The following is a 19,227-nucleotide window of genomic DNA, read 5'->3' as shown; positions in this document are numbered from 1 at the left end:
TCAGCACCCCTGTGAATAGGCAGCAAGACCTGCAGATATTGCGGCTTCATGCTTACCATCCACAGCTATGCTCCTGCTTAGAAACCATATGGAAGGAGAAAACAGTCAGCAGGAGCTCAAGGATGCAAACACTGATACCATCTAAAAACATGAAGTCAAGAGAGACTGTAGAATCTCCCTGTCCTCAATTCTTGCTGGGAGCTTCTTGACAGCTAGTCAAGTCCTCTCCAAAACAGTACTGCTTTAGAGAAGAAAACAAACACTGTTAGCTTTCTGCTGGTTTCTCAATAGCTATTGGCAAACTGTAGGGAACAAAACCTTGGATCTGTATATGACGGTTGTTTCCCATACCAGACATTCTGACACTGTCAGCTGACCAGGACTACCAAAAACATGTCAGAGCTTGAGGATTTAGAGACGTTCATGCTCATCAATGACTTGCATAATGGAATGCCAGGCAGAACCTCTTACATATCCATTTCTAACATCAAATGGAATCAAACAAGATTGTGCTTTAGCATGGAGTCTCTTTGGACTTTTCATTGCAGTGATAACTGAGGAACCACCAGAAATCTGTATTGAATTTCTAACATCTGGCAAATTATTTTACATGGAAAGATTGAAAGCCTCCCCAGAAGTAACTGAGCAAACTTCTTTAGTGTTCCCTTTTTGAACACAGGCTGGACAGTTTCTAGTTCACAACCCATCGAGACAGCTGAAAATTAGAAATTTACCTTCAGTCTGAAGAAAATTAAGGTGAAGTCCTGTAGAAGCCTGCACAAGACCTGTCCTACTGCAGCACTATGGTAATGGATTTTGCTTAACTTGAAGGAGCTTTGTCACACACGGTCCCGTTTGACTTAGAAATTGTTGCCCAAGTTACAAAGAGGCATGTCCTGGTGACAATACGGCAACACTGAGTCTAGAATAGTTATCCTCGAACTGAGACTCACGAGCCGCAAGTAGCTCTTTAATGGATCTCCTGTAGCTCTTTGTAGCACATGGTATTAAAACACTGCGTGATTTAATTATTAACCAATCTAAGTTATTAACCAAATCAGGATGCCTTTACTATGTTAATAACCAATTGCAGTTGATAAAATAATAATACCTGGTCAGTCATTTTTCTATGAGAAAATATAAAAATAGTAAATGAAACAATGAACTGACACTACTGTGGGTCTTTTGGGTAATGTTAATCGCCAATTTGGCTCCTGAACCAGTAACACTGGTCTTCAACAATAGCACACAAATGGCCAAAGTCCATGTTTGCCGTTTTAAAAGTAATTTCTGTTTTCCTGTACGGATGTATAACAGACAAGTTAGCACTGGTGCATCAAAGAACTGGAATATTTTAATCAACAACGTTGAGTTATTATACATACGAAGCAGTAAGATAACATCTCGAAAAATGAGGTTTGGCAAAGAGGTTGAACAAAGCATTGAAGCACTGCTTATTAAAACACAGCTTTTCTGCATTGAGCATGTCCTCCATCATGTGGTAAAAGTGTCATAGTATATACGGTGTGACACTTTCTATCACAACGTGAGACACTATAGCAACCAACTAATCAGTTTGGCAAGTCCTGAACTACCATCTGGAGCAGAGAGATTTGAAGCCATATGTAAACGTCAAAAAAACAAGGGAATCTCTGCACGCAGAGAGAAAAGACGACACAGACTTGGAGCAAAATCTCCTGCCTAACCTATGTCTAGGTCTGTAAATTAAGACCCAAACCCAGCCCTATAACAGCCCGAGTAATATCGTGCTAAAATCAAATTTTTTAGACCGACAACAGGAGTTTTGACAAGAAACAGTACAAAGCTCAACTTACTTATGCAGTCTAGTTGGAAGAGCAATAATGAAAACAGAGCAACACCTTTCTGTTCTGTTGTATTTCTATAGCCAGACAGTATGTCCTGAAACATTCTGCGTTATAAAGTCTTCTACTATATGAGATTACAGCAATACATACTCAAAGTGGGACAGAGTTACAAAACCGGATTTTGAATTTTCCTGACCTTTGCACCGTTATAACATCAAGCCCAATGTTCTATCAATAATGTAGCTTTTGACTTTGAAAAGAACATTTTTTTTTCCAGTTAGAAGTTGGGTGTGACCTCTCCTCTCAGCGTAAGACTACAGAGAATTAATTCATTGTCCATTTAATACACTCATTAACATGTCAGAGAATCATTATTTACCAATTTAAGCATGCATAAATCTAATTACACTTCTCCAGAACATATGAAACTTTCCAATATTGAGAAGGTGCTTTCTCAACCACTTTCTCTCCTCCCGTCCCCCCAAATCAAAGCAAAAGATACTTTCCTCATTCAAGACTACTGAAGCTCAAAGGGTGTTTTGAACAGTTGTTTTTTAGTGCACTTGCTCCTTAAAACAGACCGTACTGAAGTTCTGCTATATCTGTGTTAGAAACAGATTACACCTTGTGGGTTTTGGAAGAATTTCTCACAATTTTTTTTTTTTTTTTTTTAAATCTCATGGTCTTTCAAAAACAATATTGTTTTTAATTAGAATTCATCACTGAAAATGGAATGTTATAAGGTCAGAAACATCAACTTCAAAAAGCATTCCTCACTGAGGGCGCTATCCTGCCAAGTGCTGAACACACCTGTCCCAGACTAGCAAAGCACCGAAGCACGTGCTTAACTTTAAGCACACAAGGAAGACATCTCATGTGCTTAAGAGTTTTGTATATGCTCAAGTGCTTTGTTGGATCAGGGAAAGAGAGCTCAGCACATTGCAGAATCTGGCCCTAAGGACACGAGCCAGCAAAATACTTAAGCAAAAATGTAACTTTAAACCCGTGAGTAGGCTCGCTAAGGCAACGTACTACTCACACACTTAAAGTTGAGCACATGTTTAAGTCTTTTGATGAACTGGGATCTGATCCACCCGTGGGGTCTGACCCAGCAAAGGCTTTAAGTGCTTGCTTAATTTTAAGCAGGTGTTTAAAACCCATTAATTTCAATGAGACTTAAGCATGTGCTTAAATACTTTGCTGAACTGGGGCAATTCAGAACAATTGTATTAGAATAGCAAATTATAAATGCTATCCAAAAGACAAATGTTTATGGGGAAATCAATATTGTTATTTTAATGTCTATTTAAAAATAAATAAAAATAAAAATAAAAAACCACCTCAAACGTTCAAGTTGCTATTAAAACTCCAGAGAATGGGCAATGTTTAATTTGTAGTCATCTCCATAAATTTAAGTTGAAATTCTGGTCTTGATCTAACCAGAAAACAAAACAGAGCCTGTTACTACGACCTTAGATAAAATTCAGTCAACTTGTCCAGATGGTTTTCATTCCACAGAAAACACAGAGTCAGCAGTTTGCAGAACATGGCATTTTCTAAACATGCAAAATAAAAGGAGAAAACAATACCCAAGTGTGAATGCTGAGCACATTATATTTTTGTTCCAACAGAATTGCAATACAATCAATACAATCTTGCATTTCTTAGTACCTTCCTTCTACCATCCAGGGTGCTCTGCAGTTATGAGTCCAACTGAACACTGAAGTGCACACTGTTCCTAAAAGCATCACGTTTAAAAAAAAAGGAGAGAGAGAGCAACTACCAATTAATTTTCCATTTCAAAGTCCCTAAAGTCCAAGCATTTCTTACTGCATTAAGCAAAACCATACAGCAAGGGAAATAAATATTCTATGGACTTCGGATGAGTTTGTAAACCCAGTACTTACAGGATCAGGCTGTGGGTTTGGTAACCTTTACTCAAGCAAAGCTCCTATGTAAAAACAAAATTCTTCTCAAAAGAGCTAAAAAGGGTACACAGTGAGAAAATAATGCCATTGAGAAAAGGAGAACCAAAAAAAAAAAAAAAAGGGCAGTGCAATTGTATAAACTGAGCTATTTTATAAACATCTTATTGCTCAACAGAAAGCCAGGGAAGTGTGAGCCTTCATGAAGAGACAGGCGGGGGAGTACTGGTCAGATAATGATGTGAATGCAAGTACCTCAGCAGAGCATTCAATTCACATAGACAGATACCCAAAATCCAGATTAGAAAAGGGAAAGAACAATAGTATTAGTACCTTCAGTCTAAACCGGCACACCTCTCTCCCTCTCCCCAGCCCATAAAGCTTACCATCTTAGTGGTAACAGAAGAGAAACTGATTATCAAAATAGTTCATAAATAGAGGAGATTTTAGGAAGTCACGGAGGCAATTTTGTTCATTTCAGCTTCAGATTTAACTTTGCATTTCAGCTAAGCAGAAGGACAGAGCCAAGACTGTCACGCAGATTATCTCATAGAAGACCATACATTTATGTGGTACTGATAGCAAGAATCAAACATAGGATCTTAAAGAATGACTCTCTCTCTACACCTCACCATGACAACGGCAATGCAATAGGCATACAAGGGTGTAAGTCTTCCAGGAGGTGGGAGAAGACACATCGCAGGCATTTTTCAGTGGAAGCCTCTCGGGCCACAGCCTTCCAGAGTTATGGCAGAATGCAAGAGCTATCTTCTTGCACCAACCTCCCTTCATTGAGACTACTCTGCAATGCCACACACGGGGAACAACTAAATAAAGTACCTTGTTAAGTAAAATGGCACAAAATGGAAGGAGGGACAAAATACAAATCTGGATTTCAAAGCCTTGTTTTTGACCCATATCTACCAAACAGTTTCCAAAATGAAGCATGTGAGATTCTGACGCTGAAGGTGCTGAAGTGAATGGGGCACAAAACCAATCTCCAAGGTTGAACCAACCACAGTAACATTTAGAATCACAAGATGGTTGGATCTGTTTCTCAGTTGGTCTATTGATAGACTCAGTTAACACTGCACCTGGAAGGTTCAAGTGAGGCTAAAGATCATTTGATCAACAGTATCAAACCCAGGTCACCGGAGGTTTAACTAAATTAGAACATATTAGAACCATGCCAGACTTAGTGCAACAGAGAAGGTCACACCACCCAGGCTCACCACTGCAGAGTTGATGTGGCCTGTGGAAAAGCCAGACAAACATCTCAGAAAAAGAATTTCTGTCGAGGGAACTGAGAGATCACTGCTGCTCTAGAACAACTCTCATAAGCGGAAGGTAAATAGTAGACACTGTGGTAATTAAAAGGATCATCCACAAGGCAGTTCTCCTTTAACAAGCGGTAATTACTGACTCCTTAGACAGGGAACTCTACCAGAAAGTGGGGCACATGAATGTGCTACAGTCATATACAGGGAGCTAGGTCTCCTTCGTTCACTGTGCCTGGCTCTTGTGTAGGTACACAAGGGGTGGCAAGGAGCAGCCTTCCTATGCTTTCAAATGCAGACCTACGCACAAATGACAATCTTCTTTGTAACATGGGACTTAAGTGGTGCATGGGGCCAATATTATGTTGGTCTTCTGCAGTGGAGTGACTTGCATCCACTCCACTGGATGCAAATTTTAGATTGTTATAGCTTATTAATACAAAAGTTTAGCTACAATAGCATCCTTACCAGGCTTACTTCAGCACACCCAAGATCTTTGCAACAGGTAGATTTGTTTCGTGCACCTCCATATTGTTTGATGTACATGAAAAACGGAAGGTCATTGCTCTGTGCCAGCAGTATACACTAAGGTGCCACATGTACTCCTGTTCTTTTTATGTATCTTTAGTCATTCAGAATGAAGGGCTTGGACAATATAGCTTCTAATGTAAAATAAACTGCCTCTCTACAGCCATGACCCAAAGCCCACTGAAGTCAATGGGAGCCCTTTCATCCACTGCAATGAGCTACAGATCAGGCTCTATATACAATGCTAACGCATTCACTGCCACACTATCTAGGTTCCACCACACTATCCAGACACCAGCTTATCACTGGCAGAATACCTTTACAATTGAATTGAAATTGTAACTTGTTCAACAACCAGAATCAAACCAATTATACAAATTTCAACGTGATGTTCTACAGCCAACAAACAGTGCTCTTTACACCCACACGTCAAGCATGAACTTGTGTAAATTACAGAAACATTATTTTTAAGACCCTCTTGTGCTTCAATCCCATCTTTGTAATGTAATGGCTGCAACTCAGCAGAAATAATCCACTCACATATGGGCATTCTCGGCCTCTCTGATTCTATCAAACTCTCTGGCATTCCACATCACTTAAAATGAAGTCCTCTCAAAGAGGAAATTCACACCCTTCACCAGCTTCTAGATCGTATTGCCTCTCTTCATGGTTTCCTGAATTTATGTGCACCATGCTGGAGAGACCTTTTGATTGACCAATATTGGGTGTGTCAAAACCACACCTCCTCTAAAGCAACTTACCTTCCCCCTCTGTAGCAATTCAGGCATCTTGGCTCTCAGATTCTTGGGCAAACTTGACACTCAAATATTTGAATTCTTATTTCAAGAGGGAACCCAGAATTCACAGCATCTCCTAGATGGTGTCCTCAAAGTTTTGGACAATTGTCTTTTTGTAACAGACAGTCGTAGAGTTTAAGATCAGAAGGGACCACCCGATCAGCTAGTCTGACCACTGCCAACCCACCCCATAACCAACAACCCAGCACACTAAACCCAACAACCAAAATATTATAGCTCACTGGAGACTAAACTATTACGTGCCACAGGCAGAGAACAGGAGGGACAAGGTGCATCAACGCCCAAGGCAATAGATTACGTGCGATATACCCAGGTAATTCTGGCAAGTGACCAGCACTCCATGCTATAGAGAAAGGTGAAAAAACCCGAAGGTCCCAGCCAATCTGAACTGGGGAAAAACTGTACTGCAAAGGGATCTTATTGTGAAGTAATATCCTTTTGACTCACCAGTTAATTCAGAGATGGAAGCACTGCTTCATTCTTAAAAAACTCTTCTTGTGCCCAAGAGGTCTCGGTGACAATTACAATAATTTTTCTTGGTATTATTTACATGCATTCTAGTAGCATCTAGAATCAGGGCCTCTTTGTGCTATGAACTGTACAGATAAAACAACAAAGACGACTCTCCTTGCTTACAGTCTAGGTGTTGGACAGGTGGGAAGATGAGGCAACAAAATGAACAGTTACACACCACACTGGTTAGCCTGAATTCCAAAGCCACTGTGCACAAGTTTAACAAACAGAAGCAGCAGCTTAGAGGATGAATACCTTGTCTTTTTCAGAGCTGCAATAAAAATCAAACAGCAGCCTCCACTTTACAAGCAAAAAACACCCAGCAACTGTTCCTAACAATGCCAATGTCTTCATCGGATAAACTGACAGCAGGGGCATGCCCCTAGTATGGCTGAGGTATTGGGAAAGGCAAATCCCCTAGTCTGAATGAATAAAGAATGCAAGTATGCCCTCTAGAGTGAGCAGAAATTCAAATAAAATAATTGTGACATCTCCAGGGAATCACATTACTGGGCTACTGTGTTCCCACTGATCATTTGTGAGTTGAAGGCTGCAAATGAGCAGCCCAAAAAAGAAAGCTTTTTTGCTCTTCTGTACAATCCAGCTTCCTCTTGCTGGAATTCCACATCTCAGCGTCATCCTGCTTCTCTCACAGGTTATATCTCTGTGTGATTTAGGGCAGGCTGAACTTTTCAAACAACAAAAGAGTGGGGGTGGTATTGTTTTCTGTTCTGAATTTCTACCGTATATTGCATTAAACTACGCTTCAAGGCTATTTGCTTTGGAAATTTTCCTTGTAAAAATGCTCCTCCCTCACTTAAAAAAAAAAAAAAAATCTTGAAAGGAAAGTCAAGACAATAAAATACATAAAAAAGATACAGGAGACAGGTTTAGCCAGGCTCTGCTGCTTCAGCCATTGGGGTGTTTTAAAGGGGAAGGCAATCTCCCCACTAGCACTACTGCTTTCCCTTCCTAGCTGGAAACACCAGCAATTCCTATGCCCCCTTTTCCTATCCTCCTGACCCCATGAACCTGAATGGTCCCAGCTCCTACCTCAGTCTTCCTGCCCTGAAACAACTCTCTGTTTACTTTGGTTCCACCCCAACTCCCACTGTGTGCTTCCCCGCCCTCCCCAAGAGGGAATCAACAGTTCCCATTCCTATAGGAGTTTACAATAGCGAGCACAACAAGGTCCCAGGTCTTGGGTAAGCCCTTTAGGTGCTACTATAATATCAAACAGTAAATAATAATTCATTCCCTACTCTATTGTCTCCTTAATCCAGAACACTCCAATGGGTCCGATTTCTTTATTCCAGCTGCATTCCTCCACTCGAGTGGCTCCCATTTCTGCTTACCCTCTCACAGATCCAAAACTCCCCACTGTCCTTATTGTACTTCACTAGATTTCAACTATTTGTGCAGCAATGTGTATGGTTATAGGCCACCAGGTAAAAGTTGCCTCAGCATCCCAAGTCTCATCGGCGAGCTTTGATTGACTGACACCTGAACAAACAGGAATTTTTGACTAATCCCGAGAGTTATGAATGGCATCTAGGGAGCAAAGCCTAAAACAGACCTGTCCTTGAATGAAATCAAGCCAAACAGAAGCCTGACAGTGTTTTGTCAGCAAGATTTACCTGCACACAAAAATGCTGCATTGGCACATAGAAAGCCCCTTTCTCTAAATCTGCACAAATAGGGTTTGTGTGTGTATAAACTATCATTTGTGTGTGAAAGTGAGGGTGTGCCAAAAACAAAAACAAATGTACATGCACCTTTGCATACATACCAATTAAAACTTGCTACAGGTGCCTTTGAACGCTTGGCCCAATACGATCCTTCTTCCCGACCCATACATCTCCATTTCTCTCTTCCAGTTCTACTTATTAACCCTGTAATTAAGTCTAATTCTGTGGAGTGATTGGTGATAGAGGGCCAAATTCCCCAGCATGCTCTGGGTGATGTGCATTATCAGAGCTGTGCAAAGTAGCCATAAAGACAACCTAAATAGCTGGTTAAGCCAGATTTGTGTCACCAGAGCATACTGGTAAGCCTGACCCATTGATATTATGATAGGCTTTACAAAACCGGGACATGATCCTGCAATCCCTATTCAGGGTGCAGCCTCATTGACTTGAATGCGACTGCTCGTGTGAGCAAGGACTATTTATGTGGAATATGTTTTGCAGGCTCAACCCTTTAAATTGTATCTTATAGTACCACACTGTCTTTGATACTCTTTTTTTTCCCCCCTGAAAGAGTTGTTTGTTTTTTCTCAGTGTTCTTTTCCCAGCATAATGTATTACAGAATGCACTTACATGAACTCCTCTTTGTCCTCTATTGTCTAGTTATACTGTACAAGCAAAATCTTCATAGGAATTGAGTTTTAAAAAAAAAAAAAAAAATCTTACTGTTAAAGGCCATTAATTGCAGTATTAAAATACTAAGGTGAACTCCTATGATAATCTTCTATTCTCCTTTACACAGCATTAAATGTAACAATTATCACCTCACAAATTTCTGTAGGTTCGTGCTTGAAGTAATTCTATATGGCAGCAACACATTTCTCTCCCTCATCCTGCCAGCTCAATCTATAGAGTGGCTACTAGAGATGTGGGGCGGGGGGGGGGGGAATCTTAGAGAGGGTTTCTGTATAATCAATGAAAACAAATACAAATTATTGGACTTTGGGTTGAATCCTTGGCAGAAAGATGGTTAGAAAGATGCAAATATGATAGAACAAGTTACAGTACAGGTATCATTTGTTCAATAAAATATGAACTAGAGGTAACACTTAAGCTAGTAAAGACAGTGATAATATTAAAGAGCGGTTGAACTCCTGTGGCATCTAGCGATACACATGAGAATGTTCTATTCGTTCCTACACCTAGCAGTACAATTACAGTGAAAGGAACAAAGTTCATATTGATGATACATATATCTCCTTAGAAGATATAGTGCCTTTCATCCTGAAAGATCCTGAAGTGTTCTGCAAACAAGAATGATTTATAAGCTCAGAATCTGACTCTCTCGTGCAGTCCCAGAGACACCAGTAGGTTGTTGCTGGGACCCCTTTGCAGAGTTGGGGTCCATACATGTAAAAGAAATCACTTCACCACTGAATGCAGACATTTCTGGGTGGAGATCACGTCACAACACTGGGGTGGGTTCATCAACACAGATGAAATTCTGGCCATGGACACATGAACAAAGCCCTACTCTTCCAAAGACACTTTGGAATCTTTAATGCCTTCACAGAGCAAACAGGTTGTTGGACTTTAGGGAGTTGTCTGAAAGACGCCTAACACAATATACTGCATAGAATTCATTTTATCTACCTCAAAAGGATGACAGGCTGAGCTGACCCTGCCAGGATTTTTGTCTTTGGTTCCAGGGAGTCTACATATTTCAAACCAAATGCTTATATCAATAATGACCTTCTCTGGATATATGCAAACTAAGCAATAGTATGCTACGAATACATATTAATGCAGAACAAAATGTTTTCAGTTTACCTGCATTGCTCCTATACTGCAAATATAAAATGGAAACCATAACAGTATGCATGCTATTCATTACCCTGTAACTGTTCCGGTTTTACTGCATGGACCAGTAAGAAAAGTCATTAATCAAGTATTATAATAATATAATGCAAGGTGACAGGTTTCCATGTAAAATTAACTCTGTTACGGCACCCAATCATGCAGCCTTATTCGGGCAAAACTACTTCAGTCAGCATGAGTTTTAGTAAACAAAGATAATAGAATCAGGCCATTACATTGCACGTTAAAATATCTGAGAATCTCAAACAGGGAAACCACCACCTATGGACAAAGTGTTGATAGAACTTGTCTGCAGCTCCCTAATTTTCCTTCTAGCATTGAAATGTCAAACTGGTAATTAAGTGTCCTAAGTCAACATGCAACGTCAGTGTTTTGGAATTAAAAAAAAAAAAAAAACCTGAAAGTTACTGGCTCATTTTTTGTTTGTTTGTTTTAAATGTGAAGGGGGTTTTGCTTTGAAATGCAGGGGCAAATGTAACATTTTCCAAAAAAAAAGTGTATATTCAAACTGTCCTATTCAAAACCTATAGGTTTCTCTCTATATTATTCATATCCAGAGAGCAAGTATATTTTGAACAGTGCTCTACAAATCTCTAACTTTTCCTATTGAAGTTTTAATTACAGGAGTGTATGATAAGAAGTGACATTTATATGTCAAACAACATACCTGAAAGTCTCTATTACTCTTCCCCTTCCCAGCCTCTATTTGGATTCCAATCAAGGAGCAACAACATGAAATCGACTAGATTTTTGCCAATTTCACAGCACCCAACAGGCTTCTGCCCATGGTTTTGTCAATGTACCTCTAAGGCTGCTAAGGAAGCTCTCAACAAAGCAGCAGCACTCCAGTGTCTGTCTGCATACTGCACAGTGTGTGAGTTTATGTTCAGTCACATTTAGAAGGTTATGTTCACAACCCAAAAGGGGAATGTTTGTTTGGTTTTTTTTAAATGAAAACTTAGATTCTCTACAAGTTGTTAGTAACCTATGTTATTTAGGTTGCATAGTCAGTCACTCAAAAATTAGGAAATGTCAGGTTTACAGCTGTCTCCGCTACCTTAATTCTGCCCACTTGTGCATTGATCTTGGACACTAAGTGATGCAAGGATCTGTGGAAAAAAACAGTATGTAAGCATTAATTAAAGACTATTTCTTACATAATACATACACCCTGCCTGTTTCTCTTCCCCACTAGCTCCTCTGGCAGCTCCCAGGTGTGGCAGGGGTGTCAGCCTGGTCTGAGAATGTTGTGTCATTAATCTGGCAGGCTGCCTGAGAAATGCAAGTGAGAGAAATGAAATGGTGATCTTTAAGAGTTACTTTGCAGTAACTGAATTTCATGGGACAAAGAAAAGGCACTTTTGTATCCCAAGGTTGTCCCCCATGCCAATTATAAAAGGGCTGCAGCAAACAATGGAGGTATGAGAGCTTCGCAGAGAGAAGAGCACAAGAATCTTTTACAATGGAAAATGTTACCTAAATAGAAGTGTCACCACCAGCTCCCTGTAGAGGAAATATTTTGGTTTAGCTTTCCCCACATTTTCATATAAGAGCCATCCCAATTACAATCACTCACCTTTGTAAATCATTTTGAGATCTACTGATGAAAAGCACTATATAAAGCTAGGTACTATATTATTATTAGAGTACATTTATTTCTGTTGTGTTTCCAAAAAAATAATAACAACAACAAAGTGACATTTCAGGTACTGTAATCATCTGTGGCTAGATTTCTCTCTGTAGTAATGTGAATTTGAGGTGTTGAATAAACATCAGGTAATTTATTCACTCACAAAAATGCTAAAGGGGCGGGGGAGGGGGGGTCTTCAAAGATACACTGCACTGGTCTAACTCTGCTCCCACTGAAATCAATGAGACCACACTCCAATGCGGAGTGCTTTTGAAAATTTCACCCTGCATGTTTTACTTTACTTACACTCCGTTGCTATACTTTCTTGTTGTTACTTAAAAATATGCTAATGTTGATCTTCTAGAGAAGGAAAAACCTTTCAGAAACTGTTTTAAACTTGTTCCTCTAAGATACATTTTTTTAAAACATTGAGACTCTGTTCCTTGATGTAAGCACGTGACCTGTTCTAAATAAAGGATATTTTCCACTTCTTGCACAACTGGAACAGATATAAACAGTCTGAACAAACTGCACTGCAGAACTCAACGAGAATATAAAACCCTTGAATAAGATCTATAAATAGCAGTAATCTGAAAAAAGAACAAACACAATATTGAAAATCCTAACATAATCGAGTTTAAAATCTAAATCACATTGCAAAATTAATTTACAAAATTAGATTTGATCATATGCATAGTAAAGAACTTTAGAATAGTCCAGTTTAGTTTCAGAGTTAGGATTCTCTGCAAAAATATGTGTACCGAGAGTTTGTTTCCTCCCCCCCATTAGCTACTACGATTGCTAATATACAGTATTCTAAGAGAAGGAAAATTAATTTAACCAGTCAGTCAATCTCCAACTCTGAGAGCCGCACAAGATGGCATAAAATAAGTGAAGACCTGCATGCTGGCTAGATTGGAGGTACTGATTTACATTAGTGAAATACATGTAGCTATATATATCCGTAGCACTGACTATCTAGAGTTATGATAATTTTACATAAACTTCAGTAATTCAATAAATTAAATCTCAAAGTTATTCCTGTTAAAATAAGCATAAGCTTCTTTTAAAAAATTACCATGCAAACAGCGTTTCTCAACTTTTTCCATTTAAAATACAAATTTCATAGCAGGATCATTCTTGGGATATTAAATTTAAGCTGAAAAAGATCAGCAGTGCAGTAGCAAAAATAGTTAAAAAAAAAGTTAGCTTGTAATTCTTGGTGAATGCATTTTTTATAAAATTGAAATGATCAGCTACAATAATCGACAATTTGCAGGCCTTCACTATATCAAGCATATAACCCAAATGGGTTTATATTACTGGGAGGAAAAAGGAGAAGCAAATGAACCAACCCAACCAGTTTTCGCTGTTCGTAGCACATCTGTATTAACAATAAACTTAGACCATCACACAAAGTGAGTCAATTTAAATGCAGAGCCTCCCAGTGACAGCAAAGGGTCAAATCCGCCTTCAGTATTGCATGTGTAATGCTCACTGAAAGGGTCTGCATATGTGCTATGGAGAGCAAGATTTCATCTTACATTCTGCCGTCTAGTAATAAATAAAATAAAGGTATTAAAAATCCTTATCATATTGATTTATTCACATATCCCAGTTCTCTCTCACACCTAAAAATGACTATGCAGAAACTACGGTGCGTGTAAGAACTGTTTAGTTTCCAAAGGCTTAAACTCAACCACAACAAATTCCAGAGAACCCTTAAACATGTCTAGCACTTCCCAGTCTGAAAGGTTAAATTCTCATAGGTCCCTTAGGACTTAGGTTGGAATCACTGTATCTTAGCCCAGCATAGTATTTTCAGTCCTTCTTACTGGACTTACATTTTTCATTGGCCTCCAGCATTCTACTGTGGCATGGCCTAGTACAGCATTTAGAGCAAAGAGATTTTATTAGAGGATCCCCTGCAGCTTTGGATTGAAATCTTGAATTATCAAAAAGGAGTGTGCATAGAAGAAAAGAAGAAGAAAATGGGAGACAGGTGAATTGGGTGGAAGATGCAGTATAACAGAATTTGAAGGAGGGAGATCAATACTGCAAGTGCTGGGTTAAATTGGGCAATGAAGTTATGGGTGAGTCTTTTGGGGCAGGGGCAGTTGGATTTTTTTTAAATATATCCTACTGGGTGGATTTCCCATGTGAGGTGAGAGTCGATAATGGAGGTTCTGCCTCATCATTCCAATGAGACTACAGAGAAAAAGTAATTCCCCTTTGGGCAGAAATGAGAGGCCTACTGGTTGGTTCAGTAGAGGATTTCGCTATCTTTGGGCGGGATTGATTTTGTCCATGTGAATAAAGACAGGCAGTATTGCTTAGTGGACAGAGCACCAGACTGGGACTCCAGAGACCTGGGCTCTGCTCCTGGCCTGCTGGATGAGGGTGAGCAAAGGACACCCTCCCTCTGTGCTTTGCTTTCCCCATCTGCAAGATGGGGATAATGATAATCTCCTTTGGAAGGAGCTTTGAAATCTACTGATGAAAAGCACTGTATTATTATTCCATTTATGTCTGGAGCTGGAGGGCACAAATGCCATGTACCCCTGACTGAGGCTGTAGGTGTGCAAGGGGAGCTTCAGATTGCTTACAAGTTGAAAGTGTTCTGTGCCCCTCAGAGCTAGTAAAAAACAAAACAAACAGAAGAAACTGAGTCCTGTTAGTGGAGATTAGCAAGGAAAGGCAGTGTGCCAGCACTGCTCAACCAAGTGGCCATATAGGCCCTTGTTCAACAAACCATCCGCTGACGTTCATTATCATCTCATTATCACTCAATTCCTTAAATGCCTTTTGGGGTAAGGTTGTTGAGAAGAGAATGTAACTCCATGAACTTCAGTGCAGTTACTCCTTATTTACACTAATATCACCAAGAAAAGAGAATCGGACTCTTGATGTTCTCAGCTGTCCTTGATAACCACCAGTGAGGCTTCAGGCATGGGCAGAGCAGAGAAACAGCAGAAGGTCTCATTGGCTCTCTCATTGGTTCCCCTATTAATGGAAACAGGTCTGTTCACTGGTTCTAGCAGCATCCTTTGTTGCTATCATCCACCAGGTTTTATTAACCTGGCTGTGGACCCTAGCTGGGCTGGACTTGAAGTTCACCAGAGACTGGGCTCCCTTGGGCTCCCTGCATACTGCAGGCATCCAGGGCTACACACTGGTGATACAGTGGTGTGTATAAGCTGGGCTAGCTGTGTCAATGTCAATAATGTCCACTCTTCCCGTCACTGCAGTTTAGGTAATTATTATTCCATCTGAGGGCTCTCTCTTGTTGGGGGGCTGGGGGGAAGGTGAGAGACACTGCAAGTTTCTGTTCTGTCACCCTTGCTGCTCACTATGTCCGTGAGGCTGCTGGGGAACACGGCGACGTGGTCCGGACTGCAGAACCACCATTATGATTTAATGACTCAATCTCGGTTTCTTTGGACACAGACAGGGCCCAGTGTTTTCATTCCAGGTGCGCAGTTCAGATGAGGTAAGTACCTGTGCTTATGTGACAGCAAACTGTTTGAGGCTCAATCTAGGTACATTGGAAATAATCCTGGTTGGTTTCAGGAAGCCACTGAGTATATGGTCATCATTCCTGCTTGGGTTTGTCAACTTAACCCTCACAGAGGTTCACAATATAGGGTGCATCTAGATCCCAGAGGCCTAAAACACTTTTTTTATCTGTGCCTGAGGGGAGCAAAACGGGGTGGTGATAACCATTTGTCTTGATTTAGGAGCTTGATTTAGAAGCTCCTTGCTCTGATGGCCTAACAGACTGGATTACTGGCCACATGATTGCTCAAGGAGACTGATCATAAGTAAGGCTATGATTTAATCATGGGTATTTTCAGTAAAAGTCATGGACAGGTCATGGGTAATACACAAAAATTCACGGTCCATGACTTTTACTGAAAATAGCTATGATTAAATTGTAGCTGGGGGCCAAGGAGGGCGCTGCTCTGGGGGAAGGGGGGCACTGCCCGGGGGGGGGGGGGGGGGCACTGAGGCCAGCCAGCGGCACCAACACCCCAGGGGCCACCCACCTGTCACTGCTCCCGCCACCCCGGGACCAGTGCTCAGGTGATCCCAGGGGCCAGCTGCATCGGCCGCTGCTCAGGAAACCCTGGGGTCAGCCACACCGGCCGTTGCAGAAGCCATGATTTCCGCGACATCCATGACAGACACGGAGCCCTAATCAGAAGAAACACCAGTACCCTGTAAGTTGCACTGGCTTCCAGGTGCAATTTAAGGTGTGGACATTGAACTTTGAAGCCCTATATTGTTTGGGTCCTAGCTACACGAGAAACACTTCTCTCCTTATGCATCACCATTGCAGTCGGTTTAAAGTGCTCACACTACAGGTATGACTTTACTGCACAGTGAACTCTTCGTAGGGTGACCAGACAACAAGTGTGAAAAATTGGGACGGGGGTGAGGGGTAATAGGAGCCTATGTAAGAAAAAGACCCCAAAATCAGGACTGTCCCTATCAAATCAGGACATCTGGTCACCCTAACTCTTCACAAGTTAGCTTAGCTCTGCGAAAGCAGCCATGCTGCAAAATAACACAAGCTACACGCAGTGGTCAAGTTAGCAGCTGAGGGTGTTAGGCTAACACCAGCTACACCGATACTGACTTGGACTCTTAATACATTCCATGGGAGGCGTACCCGAGCCCATTTATCCACTGATGCTCTAAAAACTCCCACACCCCAATCTGGGTCTATACTGGTTAGGTGATATGTACGTATCTCTTCATCCTTCTAACAGATACCTGAAATCTCTCAGAACTCAAGCCGGACCTCAGATGTACAGTACCTTCCCTCTTCACCTGTGTATATTTAATTTTAAACATTAACTTGAATAAAAATGTTAAATCTGTACTTCTTGACGGGCTAGCCAACTTGAGTTAAAAGCATCACCACACTGAGCTAAGCGGTTTTGCATGTGGACAGGGCAACACTTGAGTTATAACTGTTTAACTGCAATGAAGACAAGCCCCAAGCATCCCCAGATTTGAAAGCCTGGGTGTTAGTGCCAGGGGTTTTTACAGGGCCTTCACTGGCTCAAAAGAGCTTGAATTTTTCTTAAGCCTGCAGGGCACAGTACAATATCTATCTATATACTTAAGACTTTTGTTTGAGGGCTGGGAAACTTATTTATAGACTTACTAAAGATGGGGTGACTATTTAATATTTGCTGTATGCACCGTGCAGTATTTTAACTACATACATGAGCCCAGAGACAGTGGCATAGGGATCATACTTAAAAACTGAAAATAACTAAAACAAAGATATGCTATCAACAAGCTTGGCTATAAATTAGATAGAATGTTTTTGCCACCTGTGTGTCAGAGAGCATTGTGATGAGGATGGAAGGTTTGTTGTTGACAAAGCACCTTGGAAGACAGTCCAGAGAAGAAAAAGAAAAAGAAAAAAAAAAAAAAAGACATTGCTGACAGAGCAAAACATGCAGGGCCCACAAGGTACAGATGACTTGAAGTGCTAGATGCATTTGTTTTCTTTTTCCAGCAGTTCCCTAGAAGGAGCAAATGCCCCTATACAGTGTAAGAGGAGTAGAAATAAGCTGAACAAGCGGGAGCCCCTGTCTAAATAACACAACAGATCGAGATGACAATATAGCAGATAATTCTGGTAAACACCATTGCAAGAACTTGAATTAAAACTTGTGAACAGATATGTCACTCATTAATTTCAAGTAGCAAGGGCTTGCTCCAAAACAAAAAAAAAACCACAAGCCTTGCAACACCTGTTTTAATTTAGCATCGACTGGATCTCAAATTCGGTCCTGTACCCGTTTTCAGTGTAAAAGTGTGAAACAGTGTATTCCCGCATATCCAGTTTGTTCTGACTACCTAGCATTTATCAAGCTAGCATGGCATAGAAATAGAGGTTGCAGCTTCTGAAACAGCACAAACAGCTATTCTCCCTCAGTGCTGTACGTGAACATTTATTTTACCTGATGGAGTTTTCCCCCTCACTCTTCCACAAACTAATGCAATGTTATGTAGGTGATCTCATCGGAACACTCAAACGATCCAACGTATTCACTTGTTTAGAGCACTGCAAGCCCTGAGCGAAAAGGTGCAGATTTCGCTCTCACTTTCTGTCTTCTATACCCTTTATGTACAGTCAAGGTTTAGTGACAGTCTGGGCCTCTCCAAGAATGACAGTGATATCCTTTGGCCAAGGCTGGATAATGCCCAACAATACTCTTTACAAACATAATACCACACCAGAACTTGGGCCCTCCCTCCTCCCCCAAACACACGCCAAACAAAACTGCTATTATTACAGGAAACACGAACTAAATAGCTGCTTTTATGGTCCCAAGAGCATAGGATGTTTCCTTTCAATATATTTTGTTTAACGTTTACAAATGGGCTGATTCAGCAGCACAGAATACAAACAGCAGACACATGGCAGCCCGATTACTCCCTCGGTAACATTTTTCAATCAGGGACAGCAAACCACCATCATCATCCCATAACAAACAGCCTCCTCAGATTGTGACACCCCCTGGCTTTCCTAACCCGCCTCGCCCCTAAATTAGCAGGCTGCCGTTTGCAACATTTCCCCTGCTTTGACAGTGTCCCACGCTGGGTGTCAGTGACAGCCTACGCATTCATGCACCCAGCTCCAGCGCGCCCAAATGCAGACAGGCCCTGCAGCTTCGGGGCACAGGCAGCACCACAGTGGCACTGCCAGGGGAGGGGCAGCCTTTCCCCATTCCTATCTGGGCCAAAGGGAGGGGGGGAATCTCTCCTAGAGGCATGGGAGATGGGAAAGAGGGAGAGAGAAGGGCAGATTAAGGAGAAGAGGAATAAAAGAGGAACAGAGAGAAAGGTAGAAGAGAAGGGGGCAAAGGAAGGAGAGCAGAGAAAGGGCAGACGGAAAGGGGGCAGAGGGAGAAGGAAAGGGGGCAGAGAGAAGGAATGGGGCAGGGGGATGAACACGGGCAGGGGACAGAGAGAGAAGGAATGGGGCAGAGGGATGAACACGGGCAGGGGGCAGAGAGAGGGGGAATGGGGCAGAGGGATGAACACGGGCAAGGGGCAGAGAGAGGGGGAATGGGGCAGGGGGATGAACACGGGCAGGGGACAGAGAGAGGAGGAATGGGGCAG

At 41.3% G+C, this 19,227-nt stretch overlaps 1 protein-coding gene across 3 annotated transcripts in view; it reads right to left on the bottom strand.

Moving 5' to 3' along the window:
• Positions 1-19,227, bottom strand: part of MITF (melanocyte inducing transcription factor) — a 166,082-nt gene that overhangs the window by 141,541 nt on the left and 5,314 nt on the right. Inside the window, exon 2 of one of the 3 annotated variants that reach the window (XM_034776192.1) lies at positions 11,509-11,560. The exons of the other annotated variants lie outside the window; for them this stretch is intronic. Coding sequence (XP_034632083.1) covers positions 11,509-11,531 — 23 coding nt within the window. The 5' untranslated portion in view covers positions 11,532-11,560. The remainder of the gene's footprint in view (positions 1-11,508; positions 11,561-19,227) is intronic. 3 annotated transcript variants of the gene reach the window in all.

This window comes from Trachemys scripta, chromosome 7, assembly GCF_013100865.1.
Source record: "Trachemys scripta elegans isolate TJP31775 chromosome 7, CAS_Tse_1.0, whole genome shotgun sequence".
Classification (NCBI taxonomy): domain Eukaryota; kingdom Metazoa; phylum Chordata; order Testudines; family Emydidae; genus Trachemys; species Trachemys scripta.
This window is presented reverse-complemented; position numbering and strand designations above follow the sequence as displayed.